The sequence below is a fragment of the Aethalodelphis obliquidens genome, unplaced genomic scaffold (assembly GCF_003676395.1).
Source record: "Aethalodelphis obliquidens isolate GAN/ISIS:26980383/991018 unplaced genomic scaffold, ASM367639v1 scaffold4, whole genome shotgun sequence".
NCBI classification, from domain to species: Eukaryota; Metazoa; Chordata; class Mammalia; order Artiodactyla; family Delphinidae; genus Aethalodelphis; species Aethalodelphis obliquidens.
Genome location: NW_020837948.1, coordinates 39,184,908 through 39,209,848, shown reverse-complemented (window position 1 = coordinate 39,209,848; position 24,941 = coordinate 39,184,908). Strand labels below are relative to the sequence as shown.

Sequence of the window (24,941 nt, the reverse complement as noted above, 5' to 3'; positions counted from 1 at the left end):
AAAAACATTCACTGCTGTTCTCTAGAGAGACCTAAAGTCCAGGCAGCCGACCTGTTTGTATCTCACTCCTCTGCTGCTGCTCCCAGGCACTCCCACAGGATGAGCTCTTTAAAAGATGAACTTTAACATTTGTGAAAGCAGAGGGTCTGGGGAATAAAGAGAAATCTGGACCTAGCTGATTCACAGGAGTGAGTAGCAGTGCTTCTGATTCTAGACTGCATATCATTATCCATACCTTCTAAATGTTAGTATTGTGACCTGAAGGAGTGCTTATATCTTCTTAGGGATTTTAATGAACACTCAGTTGGTTGATAGCATATGTGCTGCTTTTTCAACATAGTTCCTCTCTCACTCTCTTTAGTTATCACTTAGCTGTATTCCAGTTTACTTTCCTTTTAGCACTTGCTCAATTACCTAGAGTAAAAATGTAAATTCAACTCAGCATTTGTGCTTCTTTTTTATATTACCATTAAATGTAGTCTCCATAGAATGTGGTAGGGAAAGAGGGAAAGGTACTATAAAATTTTTAGACTGTTTAAGCAAAAATTTTTTTTTTTTCTATAGGTCTCAAACAAAACACTAGATGTAAGGAAAATGATGAAAACCTGGACCCTGCAGAAAGGATTTCCTTTAGTGACTGTTCAAAGAAAAGGAAAGGAACTTCTGGTGCAACAAGAAAGATTTTCTTTAAATATGAAGCCTGAAATTCAGCCTTCAGATGCAAGGTGAGTGCCCTCTCTCTCTCCCCGCTATCTCTTTTGCACCCTCAGGTTAAAGTATTTTTGAATGTTTTGTAATCATAAGTTCTTAAGAAACCTAACAAGATTATCCCTTTCCGGGAATAGCTTGAAAAATGTCACCTTCCTGCCAAAACAAAAAAAAAAATAACCCAACAAATTATGTGTAACTGACTGAAATATTGGAAAGAGTGATAATCTTCCAGTATTTTCTTTTTACAGCTCTCTGTGGCATATTCCACTATCCTATGTCACTGATGAAGGAAATTATTCAAAGTATCGATCAGTATCATTACTGGACAAGAAATCAGGTTTGGCTATATTTAACACTTTTCTGAAATGAAATTAGAAACAGCATATTTTCTAAAAATTGACCAAGCAGCGGAAAGGAGATTGCACTTTCCATTACACTTTCCAATGTACACAGCTCTCTGAGCTGGTTCTATGAGACACCTGTACAAAATGTGACTAAGGTGAGATTGATTCTATGTATCCTGCATAAAACTGGTCTTTCTTAGTCATGTGAAATAAGGTATAAAAAATTGCACTGAATATGCTAGCAGTTGTGGTAGAAAATAGCGAATACTCTGTTTTTGTATCCTAGATACATATTTTGTTAGAAGTAGTAGATCAGTTTCTTAAAGTATGCTCTGCTGTCTACTCTCTAGGGGTGGGCTGAGGTGACTGCATTTTAATAAGCACCCTAGATGATTCTTATGCATGACAAACGTTGATTCATGAGACAGATTTGTAGTAAATAATTATTACAAAATGTCCTGTAGACACAGTATACATTTTTTGATAATGAGAAGATAGGGCAAGAAATTATGATTGTGGGGGGATAATAAAATGTAAAGATTGTATATGCTGACCCACAAGGAGTCTATAAAAAGAAATTGAAATGTAGTTTCTAACCATCTGTTAAATGCCACTGAATGCTACACCACGTATCCTCTTAATTTACATCCTGAAAACATGAGGCTCTTGGGTTCTGCAGGAACCATTAGTGATACTTTAGATTTATGGAAAGGGAAAATTTCTTGTTTGAATTGGATCTGTTGTTCAATCCTATATCTTTGAGAGGGGAGTGTAGCTTAGTAACAGTCTGACTTTGGAGCCACATTGCCTGGTTCAGTTGTATGATTTTAGGTGAGTTATGTGACCTCTCTGAGCCTCTTTCCCTGAGCTATAGAATGGAGAGAGTAATTATACTTGCGTTATAGTGTTATGTGAGGATTAATTGAGCTCATTTATATGAAGCACCTAGAATAATGCCTGGCATATGTTATGTGCTATATAAGTGTTAGTTATCATTATTAATGTTACTATTGAAAAAAAATAATTTTTAAGCATAACATATGCACATTATATAAAATCCAGAAGATGGAGAACAAATCTTATTACCCTATTGTAACTAATCTCATGATTATTTCTTTCTAGTCATTTTTTTAAAATAATTTTTACTTGGTTGATATTGTATACATGTGATTTTTATATCTTACCTTTTTTTTTTTTACATCTTTATTGGAGTATAATTGCTTTACAATGGTGTGTTAGTTTCTGCTTTATAACAAAGTGAATCAGTTATACATATACATATGTTCCCATATCTCTTCCCTCTTGCGTCTCCCTCACTCCCATCCTCCCTATCCCACCCCTCCAGGCGGTCACAAAGCACCGAGCTGATCTCCCTGTGCTATGCGGCTGCTTCCCACTAGCTATCTACCTTACGTTTGGTAGTGTATATATGTCCATGCCTCTCTCTTGCTTTGTCACAGCTTACCCTTCCCCCTCCCCGTATCCTCAAGTCCATTCTTTAGTAGGTCTGTGTCTTTATTCCTGTCTTACCCCTAGGTTCTTCATGACATTTTTTTTTCTTAAATTCCATATATATGTGTTAGCATATGGTATTTGTCTTTCTCTTTCTGACTTACTTCACTCTGTATGACAGACTCTAGGTCTATCCACCTCATTACAAATAGCTCAATTTCATTTCTTTTTATGGCTGACTAATATTCCGTTGTATATATGTGCCACATCTTCTTTATCCATTCATCCGATGATGGACACTTAGGTGGTTTCCATCTCCTGGCTATTGTAAATAGAGCTGCAATGAACATTTTGGTGCATGACTCTTTTTGAATTATGGTTTTCTCAAGGTATATGCCCAGTAGTGGGATTGCTGTGTTGTATGGTAGTTCTATTTTTAGTTTTTTAAGGAACCTCTATACTGTTCTCCATAGTGGCTGTATCAATTTACATTCCCACCAACAGTGCAAGAGGGTTCCCTTTTCTCCACACCATCTCCAGCATTTGTCATTTGTAGATTTTCTGATGATGCCCATTCTAACTAGTGTGAGGTGATACCTCACCGTACTTTTGATTTACATTTCTCTAATAATTAGTGATGTTGAGCAGCTTTTCATGTGCTTCTTGCCCATCTGTCTGTCTTCTTTGGAGAAATATCTGTTTAGATCTTCTGTCCATTTTTTGATTGGGTTGTTTATTTTTTTAATATTGAGCTGCATGAACTGTTTATATATTTTGGAGATTAATCCTTTGTCTATTGATTCATTTGCAGATATTTTCTCGCGCTTGTCTTTTCACCTTATTTATAGTTTCCTTTACTTTGCAAAAGTTTTTAAGTTTCCTTAGGTCCCATTTGTTTATTTTTGTTTTTATTTCCATTACTCTAAGAGGTGGGTCAAAAAAATTTTGCTGTGATTTATGTCAAAGAGTGTTCTTCCAGGCTTCCCTGGTGGCACAGTGGTTGAGAGTCCACCTACCCATGCAGGGGACACAGGTTCATGCCCCGGTCCGGGAAGATCCCACATGCCACAGAGCGGCTAGGCCCGTGAGCCATGGCCACTGAGCCTGCGCGTCCGGAGCTTGTGCTCCGCAATGGGAGAGGCCACAACAGTGAGAGGCCCACGTACCGCAAAAAAAAAAAAATGTTTTCCTCTAAGAATTTTATAGTGTCCAGTCTTACATTTAGGTCTTTAATCCATTTTCAGTTTATTTTTGTGTATAGTGTTAGGGAGTGTTCTAATTTCATTTTTTTACACGTAGCAGTCCAGTTTTCCTAGTACCACTTATTGAAGAGACTGTCTTTTCTCCATTGTATATCCTTGCCTCCTTTGTCATAGATTAGTTGACCATAGGTGCGTGGGTTTACCTCTGAGCTTTCTATCCTGTTCCATTGATCTGTATTTCTCTTTTTATGCCAGTACCATATTGTCTTGATTACTGTAGCTTTGTAGTATAGTCTGAAGTCAGGGAGTCTGATTCCTCCAGCTCCGTTTTTTTCCCTCAAGGTTGCTTTGGCTGTTCGGAGTCTTTTGTGTCTCCATACAAATTTTAAGATTTTTTTGTTCTAGTTCTGTAAAAAATGTCATTGGTAATTTGATAGGGATTGCATTCTATCTGTAGATTGCTTTACCCATCTCCCTATTTTCAAAAGGGACCAATAAGGAAATTTTGCAAACCTCCCAATGGTATATAAGTTTTTGGTGGTATTAGAAATAATTGGACAATAAGAAATCTACTTTTATTAGCCCTCTACTTTTTAGCTTAGTTCATATGCCAGTTTCTTAAACTCTTTCTGAGATTCACACCCCAAAGTCTTGCTCATATTTTCCTGCTATTTGCCATTTCCTTCTAAGTCCTTACCTGGCACTCTCTGCTTCCACTGCACAAAAGTTGTTTCAGCAACTCAAACATGCCGCACTGCCTCTTGTCTCTGGGCCTTTGCATGTGATGTTTTCTCTTCTGGAAGAACACTCCTGCCTCCTGAATCCTTGGTTTTACTCCTATGCACTCTTCAGATCTCAACTCATCCATTGCTTACTCTAAGGAGCCCTCCCTCACCCCAAGACAGGTTAGATGCCCTACTTATGTGTTTTAATGATATTCTCTACTTTTTATATACTATAAGTACTGTTTTGTTTATATTTATCCCACATTAGATGTATCCCCCATTGAGGGTGGAGATCTTGGTTACACCAATCACTTTTGCAACCTTAGCACCCTATAGGTACACAAAAATTTATTGAATAAATAAATTTAGTCTATAACAACGTGACTCAATTTCAAATCTCACTGTAAAAATTTCTAGGAAAAGCATTCCAACCTTGATGAAATGATACCTTCTGTTTCTCTTCATTTGAAAATATTCTTAGTAAAGGGAAATATATGAAATGCACTATAATATGATTGGTTTAATCTAGAGGTAGAACTGAGCCAATATGTGCTGAAAGCAGTGTCTGCTAATTCCTCTTCTCAACTGTGTTATTTACCTTGCTGCTGCAATTTTAATTCCCGGCAGTTCAGGTTTTGAAAGTCCACACTGAAAATGTCTGTCCTCACAAAAAGTGTTTGAGGACAGTTGGGTCTTCTCGGTTCCTGATGCTCCTGTGAGAACGAATTTTGGTTTAATTGAATTTTAATTTTTTCTTTTCTCAAAAGAAATATAGCCCAGACAGTGACTACAGAGGCTTATTTTCTGCCATATGACTTTAGTACAATGTGTTATCTTGGTGGTTTGTTAAATCTATAGTATATTTTCGTGCATTCTAATGTCAGGGTTGCTGGGTTAGTCCATTAGTTCAATCAAACATAGAAGTTATATGTGGTCAATGCTTTTGTCACTTTTCCCCATGTACATGGATTTTGAATGGTTAATAGTTTTTTTTTGCATAAGAAGGGCTGAATGGGACCATTTTTCTAAACTACCTATTGAGGAAATTACACTAAAATGTCTCCCTCTCCCTTCTCTTCCTTCCTTTCCCCCCTCCTCTTTCCTGTCTCTCTGTCTTCCACATTTTATTCAAACCTAATCTCTTTCACTATAGGAAATTTTTATATTAACTCTAACTTGGAACATTCATGTTTCTAAAAGGATATCACTGTGCCAGAAATATTTCTCTGAAACTAAAGGACGTGGCATTGAAATGAAAGGCAGTTGAAAACAAGAGGAAGGAGGAAGGGCATGTAGTTAGGATTGGATATTTATCATGTGCCATTCTCTGCTCTTGCCTTTTCCCCCTAATAAAATAAAGGGGAAGAAAGGAGTATTGGAGAACGGAATGCTTTTGAACAGAAGGGGATGCATGCAGTTCAGCTGCATGTATCATGCTAGCCCTCTGGAGCAAGCTACACAGGAAATTTTGCAGCTTTATAGTGAAAACATATTTTTTGTTTCTGTGCTTTAATGTTTCTTTATAAAACAGTAGTTGATTTTCATAACTCATTGACAAATGTTTTTTTAAAATCCCTATTAGATTACTTAATCTGGGCTTCTGCCATTTAACATTGGAGTTGCTCACTCTTGTTTTACTACTCAGTAGACTGTGAAAATTGAACTGTTAATCTGTTAATGATTATAATAAATTAAAAACATATGAGGATCGCCTCATCCACATTTGAGCTGCAGGATGTAGTTACCTCCCTTGTGTGCAAAGCTATTATTTTTTGATACCTGTGGTTTTAAGGTCCTCCATTCTGGATCACTCAGAAGACCTGAAAGAGACTAATATGTTGATTCTTTAAATGATAAATTTCCTCTCTATGCTGTCGCTGCACTGCTTTATATTCTGTCATCAAAATGACAGTAATAATTTCAAGCACACTCCCAGCTGTGTTCCTCCAATCTACCATCTGGACTTGGCTAGGTTTACAACATGGCAAGTTGCTTATCAGCGAAGATACTCTGTATTTCAATATTTTCCTGTATCTATCCAATGGGAAAATTGCCATACTTATCATTCCTTGCCTCCTTTGTTGGGCAAGGGAGATTTGAAGCTCTTTAGTTCTTCTTCCCAAGGTCCTTTCTTCATAAAAGCTCTGTAGGAAATTGTGTTTGGTGACCTGGAGAGTGTTGATATTTTTGCGTTAGCTAATGATAAAGTTAATTTCATTAGTCATAGGTTTGTTAAAAATATCTCCAACTTGGAGCAGCTACTGTTGCCATCACAAATAAACCTTAGAACTGCATTCTGCTCTAGAAAAGGAATAAACCCTATTAATGTAATTAATCTTTCCCATCTGTTGCTATAGCAGCAATAAAACAAATTAGTATGGAGTTGTTTTTAATGAAAAAGACTGATTATCTGATATGTCATGTTAAGACATGATCAGAATGTAAGTCTTTCCATCTTAAAAATCTTTTACAGTTTCAGTAGAATTAGAGTAACTAAGGCATTAAGAAAATCTGATAAATTTAAATAATTCATGCTTTTGAAGTTGATCAACCCTAAGACTTCAGGTACTAAAGGGTTTAAATGTGTTTCCAAAGCATTTTATGTGTAAAAACCTTTATATATAATTATTGTGATAGTGAATATTTTAAAACAGCCTAAATATTTCCAAATAGGAGATTGGTTAAGCTGTGGTAGGTCTTGAAATAAAATATTCTGAAGATACTTGAATACTGCATATGAAGACAGTGGGAAAATGGCAGGAGGTGAAATCTGATAGGTGAAAACGCAGTATAAAATAAATGTATATAGATCCAGTGTATTAAATATTAATTCAGTTAAAATGTTTATAGGAAAAATCTTGGCAGGAAATATGCCCCGTAATGCCTTTATCGTCTGAGTTTAGATTATTTTTCTTATCTCTACTCTTTCTCCTATAATTTAAAAAATTGTATTCTCTACTTTAAAATGGGGAAGAAAACTTACATCATAAACATCTACAAACTTTATTTAGATTTGTTTGAAACAGCTTACCATGACATAATTGTTTTGTTCATTCGTTAATTCACTGAGTATTTTTTGAGTACTTGCTAGGAATATTGTTCTAGTGCTGAGGGATTAGCAGTGCACAAACTAAAGCTCATGGGGTTTATAGTCTAATAAATATTAAACCTTAAGATGCTTAGAAGCATACCCTTAACTATTGTTTTAAATTCACGTCCTCACTGCCAACTTTGAAGGACATTTCTTGATTGGTAATTTTAAACGTTTTGAGAATTCCTATATATATTTTGTAGTCCAGCTTTTGTAGTAATATTTTTTATAGTCACATATTTTTAGCTTCTTGTTAATTGTACGTTAATTGAAATCATTCCATATAAATTTCTAACAATTCTCTCAGCATTTATATTTAATGGTAGGGGCCAAAAACTGCATTATCAATTTTCTATTATTTTAACTCAGTAATTTCTTATTTGTACTTAATGAGACCTTAGTCCTTCCCTAATGTTTATTTTGCTGTCTTTGAATTATGTGACTTTTTTTTTAACATCTTTATTGGGGTATAATTGCTTTACAATGGTGTGTTTCTGCTTTATAACAAAGTGAATCAGTTATACATATACATATGTTCCCATATCTCTTCCCACTTGCGTCTCCCTCCCTCCCACCCTCCCTCCCTATCCCACCCCTCTAGGTGGTCACAAAGCACCGAGCTGATCTCCCTGTGCCACGCGGCTGCTTCCCACTAGCTATCTACCTTACGTTTGTTAGTGTATATATGTCCATGACTCTCTCTCGCCCTGTCACAGCTCACCCTTCCCCCTCCCCATATCCTCAAGTCCGTTCTCCAGTAGGTGTGTGTCTTTATTCCTGTCTTACCCCTAGGTTCTTCATGACATTTTTTTTTCTTAAATTCCATATGTATGTGTTAGCATACGGTATTTGTCTTTCTCTTTCTGACTTACTTCACTCTGTATGACAGACTCTAGGTCTATCCACCTCATTACAAATAGCTCAATTTCGTTTCTTTTTATGGCTGAGAAAAGGGAACACTCTTGCACTGCTGGTGGGAATGTGAATTGGTTCAGCCACTATGGAGAACAGTATGGAGGTTCCTTAAAAAGCTACAAATAGAACTACCATATGACCCAGCAATCCCACTACTGGGCATATACCCTGAGAAAACCATAATTCAAAAAGAGTCATGTACCAAAATGTTCATTGCAGCTCTATTTACAATAGCCCAGAGATGGAAACAACCTAAGTGCCCATCATCAGATGAATGGATAAAGAAGATGTGGCACATATATACAATGGAATTTTGTGTGTGTGTGTGTGTGTGGTACGCAGGCCTCTCACTGTTGTGGCCTCTCCTGTTGCGGAGCACAGGCTCCAGACGCACAGGCTCAGCGGCCATGGCTCACGGGCCCAGCCGCTCCCCGGCATGTGGGATCCTCCCGGACTGGGGCACAGACCCGTGTCCCCTGCATCGGCAGGCGGACTCTCAACCACTGCACCACCAGGGAAGCCCGAATTATGTGACTTTTTAAATGGCTTTGTTTGTCCTTCCTTTGCTAACATAAACAAAGGCTGAGATGGAACACATTTTCTATAGTTCTCTCACTGTCTTCCCCTGTGCCTCACCCTGCACACACTGCCCCTCTCCCTGCCTCCTCTAGCCACAGTGAACTTGGGAGCCGGTTCAGTGCATGGACTCCGTGTACACTTTCGCTCTGGGCCTTGAATACTCAGAGTCCCTCTTACTTGGCTAACAACACCTATATATCCTGAAGTCTCAACTTTGATGTCATTTCTTTCAAGAAATTTCTCCTAACCTTCCCTAGGAGGTGAAGCATTTCTACTCTGTGCTTCTACAGAATGCCATGTTTTCTTTTTCCATAGACAACATTTATATGATATTCTATTCACCTGGTTACATTAGATTGTAAGATCTGTGAGAGAAGGCACATGTCTACCTTGTTTACCATTAAATAAATAATTGTTAAGTGAATGAGTGGTGATCTTTGTTAACATGAAAATAACTGCCCTGGGAGGCAGACGTTTAGTTTCTTAGTGGAATATTACATAATAATACCATATTGACTTTGAAACAAACAAGGTATCTGTTTAATATTTTTCTTTCCCTATTACCTTCTCTCTCTCTCATTTTTTGGTCTGTATTAGTTGTCATCAATCTCACAGAAGAAGTGAAGTGGATCAAGGTCAATACAGACATGACTGGCTATTATATTGTACATTATGCAGACAACAACTGGGAAGCACTGATCAAACAGTTGAAAATAAATCCTTTTGTCCTGAGTGACAAAGATCGAGCCAGCCTCATCAACAACATCTTTGAACTTGCAGGGTAGAGTATGCTTGTCTTGGGTCTTATTTTGTTTTGTTTTTAAATAAGTATTCTCGAGGAAAAGGACATTATAGAAAAGCAATTCAGAAGAGCTAGCATGTATTGCCTGTTAGGTATAATTCATTTTGGAGGATTGGGAAGATATAAGACATATTCCTTGCCTTCAGGGGCTTTATAGTCTATCTAGAAACATCAGCTACAAACATATTGAACAGTTGTATAATAAGATTTAAAGAATATTTCAAAACTGTAGATACCAACAAGCAGGACACATATTTGCTGAATAAATTGATGTAGAAGTTCCACGTTTGCTTTATTTCATGAGAGAATTCTTGTGAAGCCGCAGGTGGTTTCAGCATAAAGCTTGGTGCTCCCTCACTAGTTTGAGGGACACCTCTGAGAGCTGGAGCACCACTTAGCTCCCCAGCCATCCCACAAGTCACTGCAATGACTTACCTCTCCAGCCAGTCACTGCAATGGCAGTGACCCCGTGTATGAATATCCTCTGAATAGCAAGATTACTGGTTCAGGTTGTTAATGGGTCAGACACACAAGGAATATTCAAATGTGTTCCTTCTGACTGCTCTTGACCGTCCTATTTTGGTTCATATTTTATGAAGTGACCTTACATCGTCTCAGCCACCATTGTTGTGATTTCTGTAAAGTGGTTAATTTTTTAAATGTGCTCACCATAAATTCACAGCAGACCTTGCCTTAGCAAGTTTGACAAATTCCCATACAAATAACAAATAAAAAAGTTCTTTCTGATTCAAATCCTCTTTCTGCCACCTGCTCTCACCTGATAAATAAAAGTAATTAATACATAAATAAAATTAGCACTCTTCATCTTTTCTCACCTAAAATATTATAATACTTTTCCTGAATCAGTAGTAATTTACAGGTGACTTACATAACAAAAGCTGAGCTATTGTTTATTTCTCCTGCGATGTGTCTTTAACCTTAAGTCACACACACGAACTAATCAAAGATAATAATATTTAGTCTAATTTTACAGAATACCACCCAAAGCTTAAAATTTAGGTCTTCAGGATCCCCCCACCCGCTATCTAGCCATTTGTCTCTCAGCATACTTACAGTTCAGCTGCCTGTCTTGGCATATTTACTTTTTTGTTCTTTTACCCTTTAGCCTAGGCAAGGTGCCTCTTCAGAGAGCTTTTGATTTGATTGATTATCTTAGAAATGAGACCTATACTGCACCCATCACTGAAGCCCTGTTCCAGACAGAACTCATCTATAACCTTGAAGAACTGGGGCACATGGATCTGGCCTCAAAACTGGTGGTAAATCTGCCTTTTTGCCAAGTTCTCTTTGTTGCTTGCCTTTCCTGGTGTTATGCATGTTCTGTTCAGCACTAATAGACTGAAAAAGCAAACAGTTGAATTCCATTTTCTTCACTTAGTTGTGAAATCTTTACTTTGAATCAAAATGTCATTTCTTACCCTGATGAGTTGATAAAGGGTTAGCATGACATGATCTTGTCTGAATATCAAAATATAGACTTCTGACAAAATGGGGCCACATGAAAAGAAAACGTCTCTATTCAAATCTTGGTTTATTTTTATATAATAAATGCTTGAAATAGGCCCTTTTGCAAAGTAGTGCTCCCCATTCATTTCCTAGTGGTCATTATAAAATGACAGTTATGTTTGTACTGAGAATATTCTGTTTTGGGAGTCCTCACTGATAACTGTCTTTGGATGGTGATGCTGGTGAACATAAGTTTCTCTGCAAAGCACTAAAGGAGCCTTGGTATTGGAGACTGTTTTACCTTTTTTAAAACCAACTGCCTGATCTTAACAGTTGTTATTTTAGACACTTTCAGTATTAAATTGTTGACAGTGTCTTTAAAAGTTTGGGAAGGAGTGATGAATTCCTTGTCTCATCTAATTCTCTGAATCACATTCTGACAGCAAGGTTTGCTTTATAAACTAGTCAGGTTTTCCAAGGACCAGGCAAAAGGCAGCTTTCAGGAAAAAGAAGGAGGTGATGGGCCAGGAATTAGATTAAGTCTTTTAAGATTTTGGTGTCCTCACTGTTAAAAAGAAGGTGTTGGATTGCTTTTTTTTTTTTTTAATCCTCTTTTCTGCTGCTCTTTCTGTTACGCCGCACAACCCCTGTGATGACTTCTCTCATCACGTGCGAGATTCTCAGTGCGGGGAGGGAGCGCAGGACAGGGGGCCATATGGAGTTTGAAAAGCACCTTTCCTACAAGTTTCTGATCTGACCCCAAAGGAGCCACCCCCCCATCCCTACCCGTAAGTGAGATGCTTCAGTTAGGTGATTTCTGAGGCATCTTCTAGTTACTAAGATTTTTATCATTCTTCTATTTCATAAGGCTTTCAACTACCAGCCTTAATAAAAACCAGCACCTGCAATGTGACCTGGCCCATAGTGACACTCAATAAATGTTGAATGAATAAGTGAGTGAAACATACCAGAAACAAGTACATTTCGGTGCTTATTATATTCTGCACACCCTGCTTAGTGCTTAATGCAGATTACCTCATTTAATCCTCACACAATGCCAAATAGATATTTCTACCCCCGTTACATAGATGAGAAACTAAATAAATTCCCCAGAGTCACTTACCTAGTAAATGATAAAGCTGAGATTCAAACCCAGCTTACTTTCATTCCAGACCCTGCTCTTTGTGCTATATGGCTGTATTTTGTTTTAGCAATGTCATCTTTCAGAGGATACCCTTTTATTGGAAAAATCAAAGCCGTTTCTTGCTATCTTTTTTTCCCCTTTTTTAAACTGATATTTTAAATCAAAATAGTTTGAAGGCTTGTTAAAGTTCATGATGGCAGAAGCCACTCTTCTGCCTGCCTCTCTCCATTAACTCTGTTGAGGGCCTGGTGTCAGCCTTGATACTCAGGCTGTCCCTGTGCTGAGAACACAGATGCTGAACTCAGTTCAAGGAGTTAGATCTTTTGAATATTTTCCTACTGTGACACTCAGCTAACTCTGCATCTTCATCCCAAATGATGATTTCCAGTTTCCTGGGCAGGTACGTGTTTATTCAGAACATAGCAGAATATACATAACCCCAGTCCATGGGATTAGTGGTTAGAGGGCAAGGGCAGGAGGCTTAGTATGTGTTTGTAAGACCCTGACTGCTGGAGGTCTTCGTGCATTGATTGTTAGTTAAAAGTCATGTTAGCTTTAATTCAAGAGGGAGAAACTGTATCTTTAAAATTCTTATTCTAATCTTAGGGCATTCTAGTAGCATTAAAATTCTTAAAATATGAAATCTGACACACCATAGATGAGATTAGAATGGCAGACCTTAGATCCAATCTTCAAATAGTATTTGTAATTAAGACTGATGTCTAATTAATTTTTTAAGTCAGTGTCACCAGAGCATTGTGTACATTTATTGGTCACTGTGTTATTTAGGCTGCACAGACCCACATAACATATATTACCCGTATATCACATTTTGTGATGTCTGCTGTGGTGTGTGGTGGGTAGAGTCTGGAAGCACATTTGAGTTGTGTCAAATTGTTCACATCTGATGCTAAAATCTGATCTCAGTCATATTCCCGTCTCATCACTTACAACTCTGTCATTCTTTTACATATGAGGGCTTGGTGGGATAATCCTTTTGCAATAAAAGCTGACACTTCACTTTTAAGAAGCTCAGTTGACCCAAGAAAGAACTCCCTGGGAACATCAGTGTAAAATTAAAGCAGTAAATCAAAACGTAATATATAACATAAGTGTCAGCATCTTGCCCTGTGTTTTATTTTTAAAACCATTTTGTGTTATTGTTGTTGCATATTATTGCATGTACATAGCTTATATCACTCATCAATTTATTCCCTCTCCCTACCATCTTCACTTTACGAAATCAGAGGATTGAATTCTGTTGTTTAATGAGGTTAAATTTCAAAAAATTAATGCAGAACCAGGGAAAAACAGGTTTAATTTTATTTCTAAAAAGGAAAGATAATTTGAAGCACTTGCTGTGATTTATTAATATTAAAAATATAACCTGAATCACTTACAAAAAAGATTTTATAATCCAAATTTTCTAAAAACAGAATTATTCTTTTTTAAGTACAATCTTTTACTCTTTTATGTTATCATTTGAAATATTTTTTTCAAATGATAAAAATGATCCAGCTTGCAGGACATTAGTTCCCCGACCAGGAATTGAACCAGGGCCGCCGTGGCAGTGAAAACGCCAAGTCCTAACCACTGGACCGCCAGGGAATTCCCCTGAGATATATTTAAAATCAACTGTTTGGGGACTTCCTCTTGACTCTTTGGTACAGGGTATAAGTAGTAAAGTTATACCCCGTAATTCCAATGGAGTAACTGCTCAGGAATTTAGCATCTTCAAGTGTCAGGTTTCCCATACTTCCAGTACTTTAAAGTTCTGTTTTTCCCCACTGGCTTCTTTGTTTTAGTAAACGCTTAAGGATCATTGCCATTTTTCTCCACTGAATTTTTTTTAATGGTATGGTAAGTATGGAACTTTTTTCTCTCTCTCTCTCTCTCATTCTTCCTTTGTTTCTTTTTGACAGTTATGAGTAGCTTTTACATTTCTTTTCTGCATCCTAATGCTATCATGAAGCCATTGAGAAAGTCAGGACAGTGGAAGACAACATGTGCCAGTGCAGTCATGTGTACCCAGCAGGATCTCCTGCATTGCTTTTATGTTCCTTGCACTATCAGTCAGCATGGCAAGTATTTTTCCACTTCACATCTTCCCAATGACTGGCAAGCTTTGTTACTCACACGTTCCACAAGGTGTCCGTTCTCTATTTCATTGCTTTTGAAGCAAACAAACAAAAGGGAGTTTGAGGCCGTCTTCTTGTACAGATTCTTTTTTCCATTCTCATAGTCAGATCCACAAGAGACTTACTCAGAGAAGGTCTGGTGAGAAAATGGCCTCAGCAGCTTAAAACTCTCCAACTAGGATTCCTTTTAACTATTGACAGAGGCACTCTAGAAGAATATTATGCTCTGTGAGGAGCCTGAACTAATTTGGGGGTGTTAAGAGGTGTTGTATGTGGTTATCTGTGGCACTTGACTACTTGAGATGAGACATGGCAGTGATGGTGTTAGAGTACCAGTGGGAGGAGACCCTCCTGTGCCGAGAACCCTGTGGGCTGGGATGCCTCTAAATTGTTTTCGTTTTGAGTCTCCTTATTTGTAGCCATGAAGGTTTTCTAAAAAAATACCTATCAGCATTTTTATATTAGAATTTTTGTTCCTTTTAGTGACATTCATAAATGCATATTTTATATGGTGATTTTTTTAAATCCCCTGCGTCCTCACTCCTCCCCCCTGCACCACAACTTGGAATATGGAAATAGTTCCACATACTATGAACAGCTTCCACACTTTTGTTCTGAGAAGAGATGAAAAAGAAATAAGATATCTGTTGGTTTCTTAATACCACAAGTATATATTTAAGAATGATATCTCATTCAGAAGTAATTATAACAATGGACTTAATAGTAGATGATTCCATTGAATAACTGTTAATTTTCTTAAGTGTGATAAGGTATTATGGTTACATAGGGGAATTGCATGCTGAAGTATTTATAAATGAAATATCATGATATCTATAACTTACTTTCATATAGTTGAGCTAAAACCAGAAAAATATGTGTGTATGTGTTGCTATACACAAATGTAAGAATGTTAAAAAAGAAAACAGTGAATCTACCATATGGGTATTAATTTTACTATTCTTGCGGCTTTCCTGTAGGTTTGAAATTTTTTTAAATAAAAAGTTGGGGAAGGAGAAAAATAACTATAAACAACTATTCTTCCCTGCAGGCCTCATTATCTTGCTAATTTGATTAGATTAATTTGTTATAGCATCAAACTAGATGATATTTTAAATATTCCTTTAACACTGGATTCAGAAACATTTAAGCGTCTACCCATCAGTAAAGAAGTATATTTTTCTCTCACTGCTGAATGGATTTATGGATTCTGAAGTCACGAGGTCAGGAAGTTCCAGCTTCCTTCCAGCAGTGGTGATAGGTGATACTTTTTGGCAGGAAAATAACTTCTAGCTGAGTATACACAGAAGAAAGGTTCCCTACTGCACGGAAGTCATTAATTCTCTCTGTCTTATGTCATTAAGTCCACCTTGGCTATAGCAACCTTATTTATGGCCTTAGTTATTGAAGGGTTCTATCCCAGCTGTATGTGGACTTCATATGTCTGTTGATATTTAGTGAGTAATGCCTGTGTCCCCCTTTTTTTTCTCTTTGGTTGAGTGTTGGGAAAAAAGAGACCTAGTTGTCCTGATTTTTCTGGTTGTCCTAATTATGATCGCTCTGTTACAATCCATTCTGTCTCCCTAGACCAAGGTATTTAAATTGCTTCAAAGGCAAATCCAACAGCAGACGTGGACTGATGAGGGCAGCCCATCTGTTCGGGAACTGCGATCAGCCTTGCTAGACTTTGCTTGCACCCACAGCCTGGAGAACTGCAGCACTGCCGCCATGAAGCTGTTTAACGACTGGGTGGCATCCAATGGAACTCAGAGGTGATGTGCGCGTCCACTCAAATGACCTCGCTTTCTCTTCTGTGCCCTACATCGTATACTGAAACCAGGACCTCTGCGTCCTGGGTCATAAATGTTAAACAACAGTGCTGATGTAGGTGAACTCTATGTACCTGATTCTCAAGCACGACTGTTTGTGTGTGTGTGTGTGTGTGTGTGTGTGTGTGTGGTAAAGTACATATAACATAAAGTTTAATATCTTAACAATTTTTAAGTGTACGGTTCAGTAGTGTAAGTATATTCACACTGTTGTGCAATAGATCTCCAGAATTATTTCATCTTGCAAAACTGAAACTCTTTACCCAAACAGCAGTTCCCCATTTTCCCCCAACTCTGGCCCTTGACAGCCACCATTCTACCGTCTGTTTTAGGAGTTTTACTGCTCTAAATACCTCATATAAGTGAAATCATACAGTATGTGTCTTTTTGTGACTGGTTTATTTCACTTAACATAATGTCCTTAAGACTCATCCATGTTATAGCATATGTCAGAATTTCCTTTCTTTTTAAGGCTGAATAATCCATTGTATGTATGTACCACATTTTGTTCATCCATTCATCCATTGATAGACATTTGGGTTGCTTCCACCTTCTGGCTGTTGTGAATAATGCTCTATGAACATAGGTGTACAAATACCTCTTTGTTCAGTTCTTTCATATATTGTATATACCTAGAAGTGGTATTGCTGAATCATATGATAGTTTCATTTTTAATTTTATAAGAACCCCCATAATGTGTTCCATAGGGACTGCGCTGTTTTACATTCCTACCAACAGTGCACAAGGGTTCCAGTTTCTCCACATCCTCACAGATATTTATTCTCTGGGTTCTTGATGGCAGCTCTCCTAATGGGTGCGAGGCGTCAAACAAATCTCTTTTAGGAGTAAAACACAGCAGGTGGAGTTAGCAGTTAGTAGAAATGTTTTTGATGATGATTGGTTCTCTCCAGGTTCCTTACTGGGCATTATGGGAAAAGATTCAAGCATCAGGTGGGGTATTTGGGTAACCCGTTGAAGCCCTCTTCAGCTCTGAGATCTTAATAAGGCAGCAAACTGTGCTTCGACCCCTCTTCTCACCCCTCCTGCTACATTTGCTGCTGTATTTCGACCATGGGACTTACCACACTGTATTATGATGTATATATTTACTGTTCTGTACTTGGTGATAGCCTGTGAGTTCCTGAGGGCAGAGACTGTGTCTCCTTCTTCTTCCCCTCCACAGTGTCCAGCCAGTTGCTTGCCTGGTTCTTTGTGGGTACACAGTGAATAATTATTATATTAAATTGAATTGATATTCTTTTAGTCACACCACTAAGAAAGTAGCAGCCACTGAATTAATCATTTTCTTGACAATTAATTGTACAGTAAAGACTGTTATTATTACCTGCTCTGTACCCCAGAACACTACCACTAGTCAATTCCTTGCCTTTGTATTCAGGTGGGTTTTTTTTTCTTGTTCTTCTCATATTTGACCACCTCTCTTACAGCCTACCCACTGATGTCATGACGACTGTGTTCAAGGTTGGAGCGAAAACTGAGAGAGGCTGGTCATTCCTCTTAAGCAAATATGCCTCTGTAGGCTCCGAAGCAGAGAAGAATAAAATACTTGAAGCTCTTGCCAGCTCAGAGGATGTACGGAAACTTTACTGGTATGAAACCACCAAAGGAATATGATCTATAGAAACCAAAAGCATAAAAGCACCATGCTCCTCCGGTGGGGATCCCCCTTTTCCTCCCTTTGCTCACAGGCCGGACCTGACTTGGACAGTACGGTGAGGAGCCTGCATGTGCAGGGCTTTGTCTCAGGGATCGGACCTGTACCCATAGGAGGCAGTGCTTTGCCCAGAAGAGACTGGAGATGCCAAGAGTCACAGCCCTGCTTTCTCCTTAAAAACGTCTTCATCCCCTTGGCGTGTTGTCTTTAATTCCACAGTTAGTGCTTCGTTCTTTTTGGTCAAGGCATTGTTCTGTCACAGCTGTCATTTTGAAAATGCAGACACTTCAGAAAAAGGTGCCATGTAAAAGCTGATAGGTTACACCTTCATGCGAGTTTGTCAGGCTTTTCCTTTTTAAGTACTCAGCTGATGAAGACCTGAAAATGGAAGCTTCACATGGGGAAAGAAGGGCAGTGAGTAGGGCCTCCCGACAGGAAGAACAGTCAGTGGCAGGGGAGAGGAGCTCTGAGTAGCCTAGAGAAATAGGAAGTATCTCGAAAGAAAGTCAGTGCCAGGAGGGGGTGGAGGGAGGCACTTGGGTCTCGTTGCTTCTCTTGTATAATTTTGCTCATATAAATCATAATAATGTCCCAGAGATGTCTTCAGCACCTGCCCAGATCCACTTTCCAAAGGATACACTGTAAATGGTCATTTTCTTTAAAGTAGTAGCCAGCCTCTGACCCAAACAAATAGAGAAAAGGTTTTTGTTTTTAAATTAGTAATAATTTTGTTTTAGACTATTAATAACTGATAAATTTCCACAAGAAAGTATGTAAACAGTACCTAAGAAAATGGTGTAAAACGTGAAAGTATCTCTTGTTTGATCCTTTACTTCTGTTTTTATCCTCTCCTCTGTTAACAGTGTCAGTCCTGGTCTGAGTATTTATAGGTTTATACTATACCCAGTGTTTTGTGATGTTCTTTTTAGTGAATGATCAGTCTTTGAGATCTACCATAAAGCCTACTTCATTTTTTTATAGCTGTGTATTATTCCATAACATGGCTCTATCATAGTTCATTAATCCATCACATCTCAATGAGCATTTGGGTTTTTTTCCCTATTAAAAATACTGCTGCATTCTTTTAGGCGTATGTGTTTTCTGACTATAAGCAGATATTATCACATAGTAAATGCTTACATTCAAATGCCCAGCTTTAATATTTATTAGCTGTGTAACTGGGGCAATTACATAACCTCAGCTTCTTAAACTGTAAAATGTGGATAGGTAGTAATGACCTATTTCAAGCACTGTTATTCAATAATTTAGAACATTATCTAGTACACATGAAGTATCAGTAAATTTATTGAGTGTATTCTGAAATGTATCTTCATTTTCATATGACAGCCCAGTTTTTTAAGAGTAATAAGATACCTCCCTATTCAAATCAAATAGTTTTTTAACAGAAAAAAATACTAGTCTTCAGAATTATAATAAATTCTACTAGAATTTATTTCCTAAATGTCCTTATTACATCAAGAGCTATTTATTACTATGTGACAGTACATTAAACTGCTTATCTCATTGGTGAGTTTTTCCTCCATTTAAAAAAAATGACAAGTTTTCACTCTATTAATGAATCTTAGACTAACCCCAAACTTATATCCCTTGCATTGCCACAGAGCTTTAATTAGGAGACCAGTATTAATTTAAATTCAGTCATCACTTCATCATGAATAATTTTGGAAGCTAAATCTGCTTTGCTCTTCAGGTTAATGAAAAGTAGCCTCGATGGAGATACCATCCGAACACAAAAGCTGTCATTTATCATTAGAACAGTGGGCCGGCATTTTCCTGGACACTTACTGGCGTGGGATTTTGTCAAAGAGAACTGGAGTAAGCTTGTACAGAAGTAAGTTTCTCGAAGAATCCCTAATTTTTAGTGTTCGCGGGCTCTGCATTTGAAAACAGTTCCCAGGGTTGTACTGGTTCACAAGAGTTACGTGTTGCTGTGAGAGGAAAAATGCTTCAGTTCTAGTTTAACTAAACACCCAGAAATCCGTAAACATAATTCCGTAATTCCATGGCAGGAGTCATGTAACAGTGGTGTTCCATAGAAGTTCCACTGGTGCTAATCAAGCCCAACCTTGCTCCCCGCCGGCTCACTTAGCTTGGCCTGGCCACGGACTCTTTCAGAATAGCTGTTTAGTTACATGTGTTGAAAATACCTCCTCACTACCAGAGGATTGGTTAGGAGCTCACACCCAGCTCAATAGCACATGTAGCTCATTTTTTCCTTTAAATCAATAATGACACCTTCTGGGTGTCTGATGTGATTTTTGAGGAGAAAATGGGCCAAGAATTTCTCTGGAACTCCTTCTGCCCACTCTTTCCTCCCACTGGCAGAGGTGTGTATGGGATGACTCCTGATGTACTGAGCTGCCGTTCCCAGGGGCAGGACTCCTCTCTGCCTTGGGCATGTATAGCTTACATTAAGCATTTCCTTTGCACTCAGGAACTTTGCTTACCAGCAACTGACTCATTTTTTTGCTTTTCACCCTTATGTTTGTGTTGCTTCAGGTTCCATCTGGGGTCCTATACCATACAAAGTATTGTTGCTGGATCAACTCACCTGTTTTCAACAAAGGCACATTTATCTGAGGTTGGTTGTATAAAATGCTACTGGGGAGGTCGGGTATCCCTTTGCCCTCAGGCTGCTCAGTTTAAGTCAGATGGTGGCTTCTCATGCCAAATCCTGTCCCTTCTCTCTGTCTGCCTTCATCAATGCTAATGATTCTGCATCTGGATTATTTCTAAAGGGTAGATAGATACACAGCAATGAGGAAAAATCCTGATTCCATTCTCAACAATATTCCTTTGTCTCCCTAATACAAATGAGTTTTTTGAATTAAAATCAACATATGCCAAGTTTCTTTGTAAGTGGTGATTACATTGTTTTTGAAGAATTCCATTCCAAGGGTAAAATTGGGCACCAGGCCTAACTTTAGACCCTACCTTATTTACTGTTATTTACTGTTACTCATCCTTGTGGGAGTACGGGGAATTCATTTTTACAATTACTTCAGATTTCACCATACTTGATCAGGAACTCGATGTAAATACCTCAAATATTAAAATATAATATTTCTCATCTCTACTTCTCTTAAGACATCAGCACGGCCATCACTAACTTAAAGCTTATTTGAAAAGGATATTCAGAGTTACCTGAGAAATACCATCCTTTTCTTGTTTTGAAATACTTCTGTGTGCAACTTACAGGTCCAGGCATTCTTTGAAAATCAGTCAGAGGCAACCTTTCGACTTCGTTGTGTCCAGGAGGCTTTGGAAGTCATTCAGCTGAACATCCAGTGGGTGGAAAAGAACCTTAAAACGCTGACGTTTTAGCTGTAGCATGCATACCTGCACCTCATTCGGTCACCCATTCAGACAGCTTGTTAACTTGGGCTCTGCTGCTTTTGCAAAAGCCAAGGTGAAACCAGGATCGCTGCTGAGTTGTTTGCACTCTTAGGAGTTATAGTTTGCTCAGGGCCCGTCTGTATTTTTCATCTGTCTTTTCTAAAATGTCTTCGGGCAGTGTGTAGTTATTTATTACCAAATTATATTCACCTACATGCCAACCATCTACAAAAACAATGGGTAATTTTCTACTTTGAAGATATTCAAATGGAGAAAAAATATCTGTTTTGGAATTCTGTTCTATCTCTCAGTATCTGGAAAGTGCTGACACCGTGAAATAAGGAAAGAGCTACCATAGGAGCCACCATCTTTGCAGGCTGCTGGTTTATTAGCCACTTGTTGCTTCTTGTTGAGAGATGTTATTTGAATGTGGTTCAAAGTTAGCTTCAAAAAGTATGGTAATGAAGTCGACGAAGCATGCAACTATACAGAACTGACCTCAAGTGTGCAGATCTACTTTGACTGGCGGTTTTGAATAATCCTTTATTTTCTGGAAGAAGTTTATAACTATTATATTTTTTTTCTGAAGAATAGCCAGGTGCTACAGAATTTTTAATTTTTTGCTGTATTGTAAAGCTAAATAACAAGGCCAAAAGATTAAATTTTCCAAATATTTAACACTTCCTTTTTCATCTTTCAGGAAAGTATTTCAAACCGAGTTAACGTTAATTACAATTATTTTACTTATGAATTCCAGTATTCTCCAAACCTCTGTACACCTTTATCACTCCCTGCCATAGATACACCTTATGTTATAAATAAGTATTTCTACATTTATGGCAAGCATTTTTTTAATACTGATGTCTCTTATCCTGACTTTATTACTAAGAATACAATTTGTTTAAGTTGCTTTTTGGCATAATCATAGACACTTTCTCTGAATCATACCCGTTGGGTGGATTTTCATTTTATATGATAGAGTTGCATATTAGAAGCATATTTTAAAATAGGGCCTTTGAGAAATTGAACATTTTTATTTAAAGTTCACCACAGTACCTTAAAGGAATAAAGAGAATGTGGGTAGGAGTAGCTTGATTTAGGTTTAATATGGTGGGCTTTGAATTTTTTCTACTGTCAGAACCAGTACTTTTCTTGAGTTGAAAAATCAAAGTTTTCTTTTGTAATGGCCAAACTAACAGATTATAAGGAATCGCCATGGAAGGAAAGAAGAAAGAGAGAGAGGAAAGCATCCAAAACTGTATGGCAGTCTTACTCCTTCTAAAGGAGGAATACCGTACTTGAATTTTTTGAGCTATGCAGACTTATACCTAGATTGTTGTGTTTCTTTGATTCTTAGGAGAAAAGCTTTCTTCGTAATAATTCTTGTACTTTATATTTTGCTTGAAAACATCTACATATATAAAGAGGATATTTACCCATTTTTCACCTAAGATTTTCCCATGGAATTCCATCCTTTTTAATGTTATGCTATCCCATCTATATGGGGCTTCCAAAAACTAACTCTAAGTCAGGAATATAAGGTTAAATAATAGGTAGAACATGTAGTATAATAAGTATTATTGGAGCTTTTGAAGTTTTTTCCCCCCAGAATTTTATTTCACCACTGTATTTCTGAGAACTCAAATAGATTGAAGCACAGCAGAATAGGATTCTGTCTTACATGAGCACATAGATCCAGGACACAATTAAGTACTGTTTGACAAGTGTTATATTCATTGCAGAGAGACGGTCTACTTGAATTAGTAAAAAGACACATCATACTAGATTACTATTATGATGTGCCTTCTTATTGTAGAAGAAAACAATGTATGCTTTGGAGGTCTGAAAGGCTATGAAAGTAGAAATCTAAGGAGTCCAGTTTGTTTATATCTAATCACTTGTTAATACCAAGTGATTAGACATAATTAAACTGAAGTAGTGTCAGCTGCCACCGTAAGTTTGTGCCTTCCTCCATCTTGTTTTATATAAATCTCTTTAAGTGAAATTGTGTTGTTTGCCATTGTTTTGGTGTTCATGAACTTTCGTACTGTCACTGGTTCTACTTAATGCTAATGTCCTTTGCCTTTCGTGTTATCATTTTACTGTACTTTAGCCACTGTAGGAACAAAGAGCTGTCAGAAGAGTTCTGGGTATATAGAGGATATTGAGCCGCGTCAGTCTTACTGGGTACAGAACAGAATCCTTTCTGAATATTGGAAAGAAAGAAATGAAAGTTAAGTGATGAGTTTGTTGGAATACGGATAGCCTGTTATTGAGTTGGATTTTAAGAGTCTACTCCCTCTAAAGCACCTGGAATGATACTCTGCGGTCAGACTGCTGAACATTCCCATAGTCCCCATGTATTTCATGGGGCTGCAGGGAAGGTGTATGCATCTCAGGAGATGTGGCATCAGCAGGAACAGCAGTTCCTGGGCCGAGTTTGCAAAACAAGACCTGAATTTCGTAGGTATGATGTAGCTCTTCTTCTCCCTTTTGCCTTTGTTTTTTTTTTTTTTTGAATTGGAATTAACTCTCTTTTTAAAGAGCTTTCTTCCTCCTTCTGCCCTCACACCCCCATTTGTACTTTAAAAAGCTTATGTAAATATATGTATATATTTATTTTTTTGCTGGGTTTTACTTTCTTTTATTTTGTGCTTCATTCTCCACATTGGCAAGTAAATACCAAATGAAAAGTGGAAGTCCAAAAGTATGATAAACCTCCTCTTCTCCCTTTCCCTTATTGCCTGCATGGGCAATAGCTAATAGAATAGTGGATTGATTTCTTTGAGTGGCTCTTTGGGGGTATATACTTTTTAAATGTACGTATGTGTTTTGAAATGTTTTTATATTCTTTCATTTTAATATAGTTTGTCCTGATGAAAAGTAAAATATTGTCCTGTGAAAATCTCTTCTACCCTTCCTATTTTTCCTGTATGGACAACAGCTACAGAGTAATTACTTGATTTCCCTTTTTGGAAGGAGATGGTAATAGTGGGAGAAGGGCAGAGTATGTTCTTTTTAAAATGTGTACAAATGTGTTTGCTGCTATTCTGTGGGTGTTTGATTTTGTATTTCCTTCATCCTTCTCATGGATAAGTAGATATCTAATGGACTGTGAAGGTCCAAAACTATGACAAATGTCCCATTTTCCCCTCTTCTTATTGCCTGTGTGGACATACTAACAGAGTAGTTGTAGTTTCTGTTGTTTTGATCTAATCTGTTCTTGAGGGCAGGGAGAGGGGAGGGTTGTATATTCTTCTTTCAAGTGTACGTAAATGTTATGCTACTTTTTATATTTTTTTAAAATTTATTTTATTTATTTTTGGCTGCGTTGGGTCTTTGTTGCTGCACGCGGGCTTTCTCTAGCTGCGGTGAGTGGGGGCTACTCTTCGTTGCAGTGCACGGGCTTCTCATTGCGGTGGCTTCTCTTGTTGCAGAGCATGGGTTCTAGGCGCAAGGGCTTCAGTAGTTGCAGCATGCAGGCTCAGTAGTTGTGGCACGAGGGCTCAGTAG

General features: G+C 37.7%; 1 protein-coding gene across 1 annotated transcript in view; it reads left to right on the top strand.

The window, feature by feature from the left end:
• The window catches only part of LNPEP (leucyl and cystinyl aminopeptidase), a 101,247-nt gene extending 76,603 nt beyond the window's left edge, over positions 1–24,644 (top strand). The window contains exons 10-18 of the mRNA XM_027100554.1: positions 565–725; positions 960–1,048; positions 9,617–9,800; positions 10,948–11,101; positions 16,155–16,339; positions 17,845–18,006; positions 19,783–19,923; positions 20,592–20,673; positions 21,291–24,644. Coding sequence (XP_026956355.1) covers positions 565–725; positions 960–1,048; positions 9,617–9,800; positions 10,948–11,101; positions 16,155–16,339; positions 17,845–18,006; positions 19,783–19,923; positions 20,592–20,673; positions 21,291–21,416 — 1,284 coding nt within the window. The 3' untranslated portion in view covers positions 21,417–24,644. The remainder of the gene's footprint in view (positions 1–564; positions 726–959; positions 1,049–9,616; positions 9,801–10,947; positions 11,102–16,154; positions 16,340–17,844; positions 18,007–19,782; positions 19,924–20,591; positions 20,674–21,290) is intronic.
• Positions 24,645–24,941: the final 297 nt, after the last annotated feature.